This window comes from Hippocampus zosterae, chromosome 2, assembly GCF_025434085.1.
Source record: "Hippocampus zosterae strain Florida chromosome 2, ASM2543408v3, whole genome shotgun sequence".
Lineage (NCBI taxonomy): Eukaryota > Metazoa > Chordata > Actinopteri > Syngnathiformes > Syngnathidae > Hippocampus > Hippocampus zosterae.
The window spans coordinates 40,152,098-40,166,127 of record NC_067452.1 but is presented as its reverse complement, the minus strand read 5'-3'; the positions used below and the strand labels follow the sequence as shown (position 1 = coordinate 40,166,127).

The 14,030-nt window shown below is 43.9% G+C and overlaps 1 protein-coding gene and 2 long non-coding RNA genes across 4 annotated transcripts in view; 2 read left to right on the top strand and 1 right to left on the bottom strand.

Annotated features, from left to right (window-relative positions):
• Positions 1-175: 175 nt before the first annotated feature.
• Positions 176-13,512, bottom strand: mapk14a (mitogen-activated protein kinase 14a). Of its 2 annotated transcripts, none has more exons than XM_052058343.1 (12): positions 13,116-13,512; positions 11,176-11,305; positions 9,828-9,886; positions 7,617-7,728; positions 7,473-7,502; positions 6,045-6,092; positions 5,848-5,962; positions 5,015-5,086; positions 3,737-3,816; positions 1,295-1,373; positions 979-1,152; positions 176-919 (listed from the first exon to the last, which is right to left on the bottom strand). In XM_052058343.1, exons 1-12 carry the CDS (start codon positions 13,232-13,234, stop codon positions 855-857), a joined length of 1,083 nt encoding a protein of 360 aa, XP_051914303.1. In that variant the 5' UTR covers positions 13,235-13,512; the 3' UTR covers positions 176-854. The 2 variants fall into 2 exon arrangements, with proteins under 2 accessions (XP_051914303.1, XP_051914302.1); XM_052058342.1 differs by lacking the exon at positions 3,737-3,816 and adding an exon at positions 4,351-4,430 and having other exon boundaries at positions 13,116-13,384.
• On the top strand, positions 11,235-12,583 carry LOC127596166 (uncharacterized). Its single transcript, XR_007961411.1, has 2 exons — positions 11,235-11,611; positions 12,317-12,583. It is a non-coding gene; the product is annotated as an uncharacterized LOC127596166 (long non-coding RNA).
• Positions 12,620-14,030, top strand: part of LOC127596167 (uncharacterized) — a 28,740-nt gene continuing 27,329 nt past the window's right edge. Inside the window, exon 1 of the long non-coding RNA XR_007961412.1 lies at positions 12,620-12,662. This is a non-coding gene — a long non-coding RNA (uncharacterized LOC127596167). The remainder of the gene's footprint in view (positions 12,663-14,030) is intronic.

The window sequence follows — 14,030 nt, the reverse complement described above, 5'->3', positions numbered from 1 at the left end:
TACATTTTAATAATTTCATTTTCTTCTTTTTTTACATCTCCAATAGGTCAACATTGCCATTGAAATATGTTGGTTTACATTAAATATTTTTTACTATATTTCATCACATATCAATGTATAGCAGGTTTATTTTTATTGATTAATTTACACAAGACACGAAAACATACAAAAGGGGCGTCTTAAAAATATTTTTTATTTTGCTTATCAAATGACAAGTCGATACTCTGTTGGACTGAAAATAGACGGGAGTTCTCATTTATAAATACATCCTCCACAAAGTATAAATAGATCTCAAATAGCTCTTTTACACATTTAAGCGGTTTTTCTATCGCCACATTATGACACTCACATAGCAGTCAGCACAAAAAGAAAAAAAAAGAAATATTTTTTTAGTAAATTCTGGACAGGGATGCACAATTCATTGTAAATGCGGCACATTTGTCACACGCTTTTTGTGTTCAACTTTGAATTTGCAAAAATTGTCGGGCAAATAGAAAATGCTGAGTGAAAAATATTGACAGAACATCCGTGTCAATGTTGCATCGTCACCTGATGAATGGCGGACGAACATTTACTTGAGTTGACAAAATACTTTTACAAGAACGCTCTCAAGTGGCACCTCCTTCAGCATGCGAGTGTCACAGCGGCGAGTAAACATGTGATTTGAGCGAAAACAGGCGAGATGAAAATGAAACGTGTTTCAGGGATGATGACGACGAGAAGCATATTTAGTGGTTTGACGTTTTCCTCCGGGAGCAAGAAGCCTGGCGAAAGGCAGACCGCTCGGCGCTTGCTGGAGAGCTTGACGGCGAATGCAAAAATATTTACAATTTGTCAGCTGTAAGGGCTTCCCGTTACTCCATGTCATCCTCGTCAAAGATGGGGGGCTCGAAACTGCACACCTCCTCGTAGGTCAACCCTGCAAATGGTCAGAAGGTCCAAATTTTGAAGTTTCGGGCATGAAGACGACGGACATACGTTTCCACTCCTCGATCTCCAGCTCGCGGCTCTCAAAGCTCTGGTCGTACGGTTCGGCCTCGGGCTCGTCGTCGGGGTCGTGATACTGAGTGAAGTACGGGTGGGCCAGCGCCTGGGCCGCCGTGATGCGTTTATCGGTGTCCAGAACCAGCATTTTCTCCAGCAGGTCGACGGCTTCATACCAGAGCAAGAGAGAGAGAGAACTGACGTTAGCACCGGAATCATTGCAAATGTCGCGTCTATATTTTGGGCCGGTTTGATACAGTTTGGGGGTGGGGGGGGTGCGGCTTTTGCAACCAGCCCAGTTTATTAGTACCTTGCGGATTGGCGCCGATAAATACGTCAGCAAAATTCCTCTTGGGCATGTACGCCAAGGAGCTGATGTAGTTTCTGGCCTGCGGGAAGAATCAAAAGAGTTCCGTCAAAGCTTCTGACGAGTCGCGACAGGTAAACAATCGGGTCCGCGCGCATGACTTCATACTCGGTGCGTTTTCTTGTCGCGACTCGCTTACGATATTCGCAAATGGGCAATCTTCAATTTTAGTGCTCAGGGACATTTTTTGTTTGTATGTTTTTTTTACAATAGTTGCGCAGTTCAAAAAGAGCTTAGCCTCGGCTAGGCCAAAACGCGCTAACGCATTCATACGTTGGGAAAGCGGTCATTTTTTTTTTCTTTTACAATAATTGCGCAGTTCAAAAAGAGCTTAGCCTCGGCTAGGCCAAAACGCGCTAACGCATTCATACGTTGGGAAAGCGGTCATTTTTTTTTCTTTTACAATAATTGCGCAGTTCAAAAAGAGCTTAGCCTCGGCTAGGCCAAAACGCGCTAACGCGTTCATACGTTGGGAAAGCGGTCATTTTTTTTTTTCTTTTACAATAATTGCGCAGTTCAAAAAGAGCTTAGCCTCAGCTAGGTCAAAACGCGCTAACGCATTCATACGTTGGGAAAGCGGTCATTTTTTTTTCTCTTACAATAATTGCGCAGTTCAAAAAGAGCTTAGCCTCGGCTAAGCCAAAACGCGCTAACGCATTCATACGTTGGGAAAGCGGTCATTTTTTTTTTTATTTTACAATAATTGCGCAGTTCAAAAAGAGCTTAGCCTTGGCTAGGCCAAAACACGCTAACGCATTCATACGTTGGGAAAGCGGTCATTTTTTTTTGTTTTGTTTTTTTGACAATAATTGCGCAGTTCAAAAAGAGCTTAGCCTCGGCTAGGCCAAAACGCGCTAACGCATTCATACGTTGGGCAAGCGGTCATTTTTTTTTTCTTTTACAATAATTGCGCAGTTCAAAAAGAGCTTAGCCTCGGCTAGGCCAAAACGCGCTAACGCATTCATACGTTGGGAAAGCGGTCATTTTTTTTTCTTTTACAATAATTGCGCAGTTCAAAAAGAGCTTAGCCTCGGCTAGGCCAAAACGCGCTCACGCATTCATACGTTGGGAAAGTGCTCATTTTTTTTTCTTTTACAATAATTGCGCAGTTCAAAAAGAGCATAGCCTCGGCTAAGCCAAAACGCGCTAACGCATTCATACGTTGGGAAAGCGGTCATTTTTTTTTTCTTTTACAATAATTGCGCAGTTCAAAAAGAGCTTAGCCTCGGCTAGGCCAAAACGCGCTAACGCATTCATACGTTGGGCAAGCGGTCATTTTTTTTTTCTTTTACAATAATTGCGCAGTTCAAAAAGAGCTTAGCCTCGGCTAGGCCAAGACGCGCTAACGCATTCATACGTTGGGAAAGCGGTCATTTTTTTTTTCTTTTACAATAATTGCGCAGTTCAAAAAGAGCTTAGCCTCGCCTAAGCCAAAACGCGCTAACGCATTCATACGTTGGGCAAGCGGTCATTTTTTTTTCTTTTACAATAATTGCGCAGTTCAAAAAGAGCTTAGCCTCGGCTAGGTCAAAACGCGCTAACACATTCATACGTTGGGAAAGCGGTCATTTTTTTTTTCTTTTACAATAATTGCGCAGTTCAAAAAGAGCTTAGCCTCGGCTAGGCCAAAACGCGCTAACGCATTCATACGTTGGGAAAGCGGTCATTTTTTTTGTTTTGTTTTTTTGACAATCATTGCGCAGTTCAAAAACAGCTTAGCCTCGGCTAGGTCAAAACGCGCTAACGCATTCATACGTTGGGAAAGCGGTCATTTTTTTTTTCTTTTACAATAATTGCGCAGTTCAAAAAGAGCTTAGCCTCGGCTAGGCAAAAACGCGCTAACGCATTCATACGTTGGGAAAGCGGTCATTTTTTTTTGTTTTGTTTTTTTGACAATAATTGCGCAGTTCAAAAAGAGCTTAGCCTCGGCTAGGCCAAAACGCGCTAACGCATTCATACGTTGGGAAAGCGGTCATTTTTTTTTTCTTTTACAATAATTGCGCAGTTCAAAAAGAGCTTAGCCTCGGCTAGGCCAAAACGTGCTAACGCATTCATACGTTGGGAAAGCGGTCATTTTTTTTTTCTCATGGATTTCCACATAAAATGACGCCCAAGTGCGAGTGTGAATGTTCGTCTTTGTGTGTCCTGCGCTTGGCTTGCGACCAGTTCGGGGCGTCTCTCCCGCCGACTGGCCCGGCTCGTGAGGGTTAGCGCAACGGAAAATGGCTGACACGCCGTTGGCTTTGTCGCCCCAGTCTTCGCTGTCGATTGAAACGTGATTGAAAAGCATTTATCAAAAAAAAAAAAAAAAACACACAAAGGTTTTAGTCCAAATGGTTTCGCGGACTCCAGAGCTGTCGGTGAACAATGGCTCGGCGCGCTCACCTCGTGGCTGGGCATCCTGTTTATTAGCGACGCCGGTGGCGTTCCCGTCAACCGCATTATCTGCTGAAGTTGGTTTATGTCTACCAGGCTGGTGTCAAGGGGGAGTATAGCGACAGGGGCAGAGTTGGTTAGCAAAGCCTTTTCGGGGCGGGGGGAATGGGGGCGGGGGGGTTAACACTGTCGCTACGCTAAAAAGCAAACGGCGCGCTTGGAAGCCGAAGGGACAGAAGACAAGAATGGGAAATGGTGCAAAAACAGCGTCCGCAACCATAAAAAAAAAACAGACTTTGGCTGTATTGGGAATCCTTCAATCTTTCCGTACTCGCGAATGACTATCCGAGGGGCGTTCTTTTGCCGTGCGCTATATATATAGCCGCTAGCAAATTTGCAGCGGTTGCCGGTCCGTCACACATTAAAAAAAAAAAAAAAACAAACAAACAAACAAACATGATTTTCTAGTGATCGCACACCGACAACATGGTTCGGGATTTAGGGGGGGTGGCTAGTGAGCGATTCCCAAGAAAGCCTCCCTCACGTTTGATGATGCAATGCAACACATGCGGCCGGGGCGAAGCGGCGCGGCGCCGAGCAAACGCGTGTCGTCGGCAACTCACGGACTCTGAAGAAATTTTCATCAAGAGCTCAGGCCCCGGCGTTCCCACCAGCAGCATGATTAGCTTCAACTGATCAATATCTATTAGCATGTGTTCAAGGAAGACGCTGACAAAACACAACAACGGAAAACCACGGGACCCGCTCTCGGGAGTTTTTTCGGCCTCCTCGCCGCGCCCCCGCCGCCAAACCGCTGCTCGATCAACACGTTCCACCGAGAAGAAGGAGACGAGGTGTCTCGGCCGGCCGCCGGGTGCGGACCACTGTCTCAAAAAGTAATTAATTTAATTATTAATCAATTAATTTTCCGATTAATTTAATTATTAATTAATTAATTACTTAAAATTGCAAAAACTCGTTCGTTCACAAGCGATGGTGGCATTACCCGGCTGCAACGTGATATAAGATTCGATTCGTCATGTTGAAAAGCACCGGGGTCGGGGCCGGGGTCGGGGGCTTGCTTTTCACAATAAGGTGACCGTCCAAATTAAAATCCGGCATGGAGAATTCGTTCGCAAAGTGAAACCCCGACGTGAAGAAAAGTGAGGAAAATAAAAGACCGCGTGCACCAAACACCCTCGAGCAGTCTCTCGCATGTGGAAGGCAAAGGCGTCAAAGACAAAAAGAAAAAAGTTTCGACAAAAGTAAATCCCATGTAAAGGATACGGTCCGTTCCCGGGAACAACGTTCTTCCGGTGAGAAGTTCCGCCATGATGCAGCCCACCGACCAAATATCCACTGCAACACGCAAGCACAAATTTATCCATCAGACAAGTGGCTCACGTTATTCTGATCGTGACGATTTTTTTTTGTTTTTGTTTCTTCTTTTAATCCTTTGAGGATTTTGACAGAAGATGCAGTACCGCTACTGTCCACACGTCTACATCACATTGTTTCATTCAAACAAAGAATAGCCGCGGTGATTTGTGGCCGTTATTAGTATCAAGTATCAAGTACAACTTTATTGTCAAATGTGCAACGTGCAGCACAGATGAAATTTCCTCCCTCGACAACGAGAGGAGCCGCCGCGGGTGCCCGCGCCGTGCGAGCCGATTTCGGATTGACTGACTTGTGTTGTTAGGCGCCTCGTGCGATTGGTTGAATTTCGTTGCCGTCGCTGCTGTGGAAATGTAAAACGCCGCAAGTCAAAGTGCTAACTTTGAACGACTTTCCACATCAATTCGTGGTCCACTTGACCAAAAATATGATGTTATTTGATTTTGTGTAATGCAGATTCGCCACCCAAAAAAATATATGGGGAGAGAACCCTGGAAGAAAAAATTGTGCATATTCCATCGCAATCACAATATTGAGAAGTGGGAGAAAAAAAATCTCAATTCGATTTCTCAAAAATGTTCAGATTAACACAAAAAAATAAAATAAAAATAACAAAAGGAGCTAGCTAGCCGCTCAACGACACCTTTGTGAGAGTATCGATCCTGCGCCGTGATAAATGGTCATTCGGTATTTTACGACACGGATTTTTGCTGGCACCTTACCGGTCATGTTGTAATGCATCCAGTTCAACATGATCTCGGGGGCGCGGTACCAGCGCGTGGCTACGTAGCCGGTCATCTCGTCGTTGGTGTGCCGCGCCAAGCCAAAGTCCAAAATCTGTCAGGCCAAAGGGGGGGGGAGAGGGGGGCTCATGACACACAGATACGTCTTTTGCTTCATTCAGATTCTGATGACGCACCTTCAGCTCACAATCCTCATTGACGGCCAGGTTGCTGGGTTTCAGATCCTGAGAAGAGGAAAAAAAAGATTAGTTGTGCCAGGCCACTCATTCACTCCCAAAGACGTTTTACAACGTCTTTTCAGACTTGGTCTAGAATTGGCTGCTACTAAATGAGTTCATGTTAGTCACTCATAACTCAAGTAAATGACGCTCCAGCAGGGCAATGAAAATGATTTCGATTAATATTTGTCAGCTGGAGCCTCGTGCGGTTTAACCCTCGTAATACACCGCTTGCGATAAATGTAAAATGATGTCTTTGAATCAAAGGCAAAGACATTCTGAAAAACACAAGAGAGCTGAAACTTATGGAGGGGTTCTAAAATGGCCTCAATTTCATGACGTCACCGGCTGATAATTCTCAGGCATTGCAGCAATAATAAAAAAAAAACGTTTTGATACCTTAATCTTCACAATTGACATATTTTGCACCATAGAGACCCATTATCATTCATATTTTTGAATGCATCGTAAACCTAATGTGTATACATGCATTTCACGCGATTTTTACGTCAATCGCTTTGTTTTCGCTTGGACAGACGTAAGCATGCCGCATTGTTGGGTTGAGGTCATTCCAATTTTGCAACTTTAGGTGGCGTCAGAGGATCGCAAATGAGTTTGCCTTTTTGCAGGAGGCTTTAAACCAACGCATTTGACATGAACACGTCCGGTCGGGATTGTTAGTAGGGCTTGGTTGGGACCTCCAGACACATTTTTTTTTCCCTTTTGCAAAAAATAAAGAATAAAAATTCCCAAAGAACTAATAAAAACTATATATGTATGGATAGCACAGATGCCTCTGAACATTTTGAGTGTTTGGAAAAAAAAATGGTTTTATAACACAAAATACATCATTACAAAAATTGTAAAATGCGTAACTTAAGGCCTTTTTAATTTGGAGCACACAAGGGTTAAAAAAAACAAAACTGGACGGACGGATGCATTTCATTTTGATGTCGCTGGGCAGCGGGAGGTGGCGCTCCGAGAGATCAGCTGGGGTGAGGCCATTTCCTGGTTTGAAAACAAATCCGAGGCCCTTCAAAAAGAACTCGAAAAAGGGGATGCCAGAGTAGGAGTGACGCGCTCCCTCTCACGAGTATCAGCAGCACTATTGTGGACCAACTGGAGACGCTTCATGGAGGACTGGCGGACTCCGACGTATGTGACGAAGGCACGAATGACTGCTTCCAAAGTGCTCTTAAGAAAGGACAAGCTTGACTTTAGACAGCTGCCCAAGTTGAAAGAAACCGGCCTGGACGGCGGCGCCAATTTGCCGCTCCAATTGTCTTTTTCTACTCCAGAGAACACGAATGCTCCCAAGCCAGCGACGGCAGAACGACTCGGACTGAATTCGGGGGGGGCAAAGCAACTCCACGCCGTTGCACTTACTCTGTGAATGATGTCCGCCGAGTGGATGTACTGCGGAGACACACAACGGAGATGATGACCATTCATGTACGGGGGGCTGGGGGGGGGGCGCTCGAGTTCAATCCACCGCTGCCGAGGATTATCAAACGACGGAGGGAAACTCACCTTCAGGCCTCTGAGGATCTGATATATGAGGAACTGCACGTGGTCGTCTGTCAGCTTTTGACATTTCACAATGTTGTTCAGGTCCGCGCCCATTAAATGAGTTACCAGGTACCTGCCGATGGATGACAGATTGAAATGAATGCTCGGACAAAAAAATAAAATAAAATAAAATGCCCCAAACTGATTTTCCCGCTGCTCTTTCTCACACAAAATCAATGTCAACAAATCGACAAAATGATGCAAAACGAATCATGAAGTTGGGCGGCCCGGTAGTCCAGTGGTTAGCACGTGGGCTTCACAGTGCAGAGGTACCGGGTTCGATTCCAGCTCCGGCCTCCCTGTGTGGAGTTTGCATGTTCTCCCCGGGCCTGCGTGGGTTTTCTCCGGGTGCTCCGGTTTCCTCCCACATTCCAAAAACATGCATGGCAGGCTGATTGAACACTCTAAATTGTCCCTAGGTGTGAGTGTGTGTGCGAATGGTTGTTCGTCTCTGTGTGCCCTGCGATTGGCTGGAAAGCGATTCAGGATGTCCCCCGCCTACTGCCTGGAGACAGCTGGGATCCAGCACCCCCCCCCCCCGTGACCCTAGTGAGGATCAAGCATCTCAGAGCTTGCACACGCCATCTCGTGACGTAGGGTCGCAGGAACACACCCCCCACCGCCAAGTTCTGATCAAAACCACTCCGGGGCCATCTAGTGGTCATTTACCAGACTGACAATCCAACAATCTCGATACTTACTGACTGTGGAGGTGCGCAAAGCCCTTTATGAATATTTTTCCTTTAAAAACAAAGACACCCAAAACGTATTGGCCGGAAATGTTCAGGTTTTTGCAAACGTATTTTGACATTTGGTATTGAATTGAGTTCAACACCTTCTCGGGTTCTGTCTTCTTTCATCGCAAACTGCTTTATCTGTCTTCTTTCATCGCAAACTGCTTTAAACAACAAAAAGCATATCCAGCAAAAGCGGTGACGAATGCACGGCTGTCCGTGTTTTTATCTCGCGTGTTGTGTTGTATTATTTTTTTTAATTTATTTTATTATTATATTATTATATATTAATTAACTATATTATTATATATTTATTATTTTCGACCTCATAGTGCAGAGGTCGCACGACGGCCTTCCTGTGTGGAGTTAAGGAATGTGTGATGAGAGTTTGTCGAGAGTGAGTGCTACGATCCTGACGTATATCCAGAACTCTCCGAGCCGGCAGTGAATGAGTTTGAAAAAGAACGTCAATATAGCAGCTGTTGTGAACGCGCTATATAAATCAGCATGTATTGTCTTGTAATATGGCACCTTAGGGGGGCGGGGGGGGGGGGGGGGGGCACACATGATGGAAATACGCTGCATGAAAGACGCGACGGGTAGACCGTTTCATATGACCTGAACATGGTCTAATCATAGAGACGTGACGGCGCAACGCTCTGCTTCTGCCGGACTGGAAATGAATGATTTCGAGAGGTCCCCCGTCGCCTATAGAAAGCTTCTCACGGCGGATTCTGTGAGAAGCTTCGCCCCCCGGCAGGCTATTTTTAGCGCTCGCAGGAGAGAGCCGACAACTCCCGCGTGCCCGTTGAACTCTTAGCAGAACATGCGGCCGCAGTCATAAGACCTTGATTAACTGCACGGGTCATCTTTTTAAGGACCCGTCGTTGATTTTGTTGCTTTCGGTCTTAAAAGACATGTTCTGTGGCACGCGTGGCTCAAAATGCCCGAAGGATCAACACTTCCAGTGAACAACCTTTTTTCTTTTTATCTGTGGGACCTATCATCATGGATTTGCTGAAAAAGTCGGCAAATATACTCTTTCCGCAAAGCCATTTAATGCCACAAAACGGCACTAAAGCAAACAGGAGCTAAGTTTGGCCTGGGTCGTTATTGGAAATGACGGCAAGTCTTTGGCGCACGTTTAGGTTTTTCTTCTGCCGGGTGGCTATTTCAGGTTCAAAATCAAGTCACTCGTTCTTGATTGCGATGCAAAGATGAGTTTGAGGGCGGGGCCGATTACCGATTTGACGGTCTGTCGTCGTTTGAAAAAAAAAATTAAAAATCAAGGTTTCAATGAGTTCTAACGCTGGCTGCCGTCGATTCTGAGCTCTATTTGGAGGGAGATGTCACAGCGGGGCACAAAACGCTTGCCAACAGACAGCGCACACATGGATTGAACTCTTGATGGGGGTTAGGGGGGGGATGAACAACTTACACATCTGAGAACTCCTTCAGAGAAGTGGCAGGGCTGAAAACGTCCAGGAGGCCAATCACCTGCAAATACAAGCGTCCATTACAAATCAACAACACAAGGCAAACAGGGAGGGAAGTAGAGCTGCTCGATATGGCCTTAAAATAAAATCGCAGGTTTAGGCCACAAAATTAGGCTCAAATTCAGTGGATTTGCGGTCCAAAAAAAAAATTGAAGCTTCAAAAGTCCCATTTTGTGGCTCATACAAACACAATGAAAGGCAAGACTGCCAACACGCATGAATGTGGGGCTCATCTTATTTTCCTATCGACAACTTTCTCGCTGCTTGCCCCTCTCTTGACACGGGGATAGGCGGAGAAACCAGGTGGGAGGAGGTAGAAATGTTTTGGAAAAGTGTGATCACGTTGCTCCGTGACGTCATTGCATGGGAACACGTACGAAAAATGACACCATGTGATTATAACGTTACCAAACGACACTCAAAAAATAAAAAATGTACCCGCCATTAGCTCAACTTCAAAGAGCCACTGCGGATTTGTGGTCTGCACGTTACAGGACGTAATAATCCGGCAATGAAGCTTGCACATTGTGTCACTGCCCTTGTTCTTACTCGCCGATACGAATCTATTAAGGCTTGCGGTGATTGAGGTTAGCCTGTAGTCATTAGCTTTTTGGCTAACAACATATTTGTCCTCCTTTGGTTGAGCAATGCGACACGTGACTTTTCTTGCTTAATATCAGTAACAAGTAGCGGTGTGAGTTTAAGGCAGGGGTCACCAAACTTTTTGAGAGTGAGAGCTACTTCATGTGTCCTGATTGTGTGAAGGGCTACCAAATTGATACGCGTCTGAAATAACATTTGTACAAATTAAATTTAATAATATTAGAACATTAGCTAGCTAGACGTATACTGTAGCTAGCTAGTTAGATAGCTAAATAGGTAGCTATAGAATTTATAATACTGCCCATGTTTGCATTTTTAAATCATAATTTCTACGAGCAAATCACAATCCTAGCACTGGCGGGCTACTGGTGTGGTCCTCACGGGCTACCTGGTGCTCGCGGGCACCACGTTGGAGACCCCTGGTTTAAGGAGCTCGCATTCTACAACGTTGGCAGCTCCGATAGCTATAGTATCGATTTCACTTATGGTGGGTGTGGTCTGAAACATAACTGCCCCGTTGGAGGAGGGATTGCTGTATTCAAAATGAGGTTTTTTTTAGGGATCTTAAAAAAAAACTTTCATCTTTTACGATAAGCTTTTTGCCTTCCAACGTTAGCATGCTCAAATTTGACCAAAAATCAATTCGTCACATACACGGCGAGGAAAGTCAAAGCAGCGGAGACTCACGTTTTCATGCTTCATGTGCTTCAACAAGCGGAGCTCCCTGTAGGTGCGCTTGGCGTGGATGATGGACTGAAAGGGTCTGGAGAGCTTCTTGACCGCTAATTTTAGGCCGCTCTTCACATCGTAAGCAGAACTGTCGGAAAACAAACATTAGCGCACTGCCCTTGGCAATCATTTGCAGAAGGCTGGAAAAAAAAAAATACCCGAGCGAGATCAACAGGAAACGTCATGTCACTGTCTCCACACTAAAAACGTCACTGCTGCCGCGAGCTAACCGACCAGATTGTGGAAACCACATTGCACATTATTATCGAAGTCCGAGATTAATAAATGCAATCGTAATAATGAGGCAAGAAATTACATTTCCTTTGATTGAGGAGAAAATGATCAATTCATTGTTTTGGTTTTGAAAGTGTCACAGTGGAATAGCAACATCTTGGTTGGTTTGTTTATTGAACATAAAACATATACAGTAATAATTTGACAGAAAATAAGGTAGATAAAAAAGTAAAAGAAAGAAATCAGTCTTCATTCAACACAGTTATTATGTTCAAGGGAGTAGGATGAAGTAAAAAAACTTATCTAGTCCTACCCCATTATGTGTTTATATCTACTAAATCATTTTTATATCAATCAGAAAAGAAAAAGTAATAAGAAGTCTCCATTAAGGCTCATACTTTACCCTTAACCGTGATATTTTCACAACTTTTGGTTTGTATCGGGATTATATACATCCTCACCCTGGCACTCTTGTGTCAATTTTCTCTTGTATTCATAATGGATATTGCAATACCTTTCTCTATTTATCAACTTAGTTCTGATTTATCATTATATTTAATGTTTAGAATTTATAATTTTAACTCCGATTGGTGTAGGTTGTTTGTACTATTTTTTTGAATTTGTTTTTGAACTCAGCAAGCGATTTACTCATTTTTAGGTCCGTTTCGAGATTATTCCACAGATTAACACCTTTGCTAGAGACACTTCTTTGCTTGATGTTTGTTCTTGTTTTGAGTTTTTTGAATAAATTGGTACCTCTTAATTCATAGTTGCTTTCTCGAATTTCAAAAAACTTCTGAATGTTTTGGTAGAGCAGGTTATTGTGTGCTTTGTACATTAATTGGGCGATTTTAAAGTCAACTAGGTCACAGTCAAGCTCAAGTGCAGAGTTTGCATCTCCTTCCCATGCTTAAGTGCGTTTCTCCCACCGCCAAAGGAAGGGTCAACTAGTTATTACAATGTTTACAAGGTGAGTTCAATAAAAATACATGCGAACATGTAACTGTTTATGTGGTATTAGTTCAAGCAACCCGTGTTTATCGAATGCTGTGACTTGGAGGAAGATCAGAACACTTTTTATGACCAATTAATGCAGAAAACCAGGTCATTCCAAAGGGTTCACATACTTTTTTTTTTTTAAAAATGGTTTGTTTACTGCTGCATATATGCTACATGTACAGCACTTTGTATACAGCGGTGGTTGTTTTAAAGTGCTCTGTAAATACAGTTGAGTTGAGTTTTTCTCGTCCATTGTTTGTCAATACGCTGTACCTGACCACAATATCATTCTTCCGTTGTATTAAAGCTATTTTATCCCGCAGAATACACATTGGAATGCATTCGGAGCACTTTAATCAGGGCATCACAGCGTCAGGCTATGTGACGCATACACATACATACATAACATACATACCTACATACATATCTATCTATCTATATATATCTATATATATAGATATGTATATATATATAGATATATATATACAGGTATAAGTCAGCGTTTCAGTGAAGCTAAACGTTTTCTGATAACTAATGCTATCGGTGAAGACGTGCTAACGAGCTTTAGCACGGCGAACTAAGGCCTCATCGAAATGAATGGGCGGCGGAGAGGGGGGGGCGGTAAAAGTTGGGTGGTACACGAAAAGTAGCATAAAGTTGTTTACCAAACGGATCCGTACGCGCCGGAGCCGACCGGAGACAAGTTCTGATAGCGCTCCGGGACTTCCCATATGGCTTTGTTGACTTCCTGCAGGTAAAACTTGGGTCTCTCTTTCTGCGACATTGCTGCCGACCACCGGACTGCCAAGTCGACTGACTTTCGTCTCGTCTGCAGCCGGACTTCAACTTCCCCAAAACTTACGAAACCACAATCTCGGCGAGCTTTGTTTATTTCCTCCTGGCCGTGCGACAACTTGAAAGTTAGCCTTGTCCTCTTGCGAAATGTTGCAAAATCCCCGTTTGATTGCACGCGCAGTCCTAAAACGTTCACTTTGTTTTCGACGCCTCCAGTTGCAACTCTGCCCCACTTGCAACACGGCGCCGAAGCTCGCGAGACCAAACGCGGACCGAACGTGACCGAAACTCGCGCTGCGTTCAATTGTCACGCTGATTGCGGGAGATCGAAGGACCGCATTTTTTTGTTTTGTTTTGTTTGTTTATTGAACATAAAACATATACAGTAATAATTTGACAGAAAATAAGGTGGATAAAAAAGTAAAAAGGAAGAAATCAGTCTTCATTCAACACAGTTATTATGTTCAAGGGAGTAGGATGAAGTAAAAAACTTATCTAGTCCTACAGTGCCGATACCGCAGTGAGTGGATTTACGACTCTTAATTAGTTCCATGACTGTGCTTGAAATTCAAACCATCGATCTCACTTAAAACTTTGTCATTTACATTCATGGGAATGCAATCGATCCCATCCCAACGCAACAAAACACACACACACACACCACTACACTAAAATGCATTCTAAAAGTTGGCCATTTGGCTTCAAGGGCGGATGTAGTTTGTGTTGAAATATTGGAAATGTCACGATTGCTGAAAATGTCTTTGAATTCGAGAATGACTCATCTG

Bases quoted from the DNA above. Each gene is read 5' to 3' on its own strand.
- mapk14a (XM_052058343.1), bottom strand. From the start codon at position 13,234: ATGTCGCAGAAAGAGAGACCCAAGTTTTACCTGCAGGAAGTCAACAAA. The intron at 11,306-13,115 runs GTAAACAACTTT...GTTTTCCGACAG, and splicing joins GGCGCGTACGGATCCGTTTG to TTCTGCTTACGATGTGAAGA. The intron at 7,729-9,827 runs GTAAGTTGTTCA...ATCCATCGGCAG, and splicing joins CTGAAGGAGTTCTCAGATGT to GTACCTGGTAACTCATTTAA.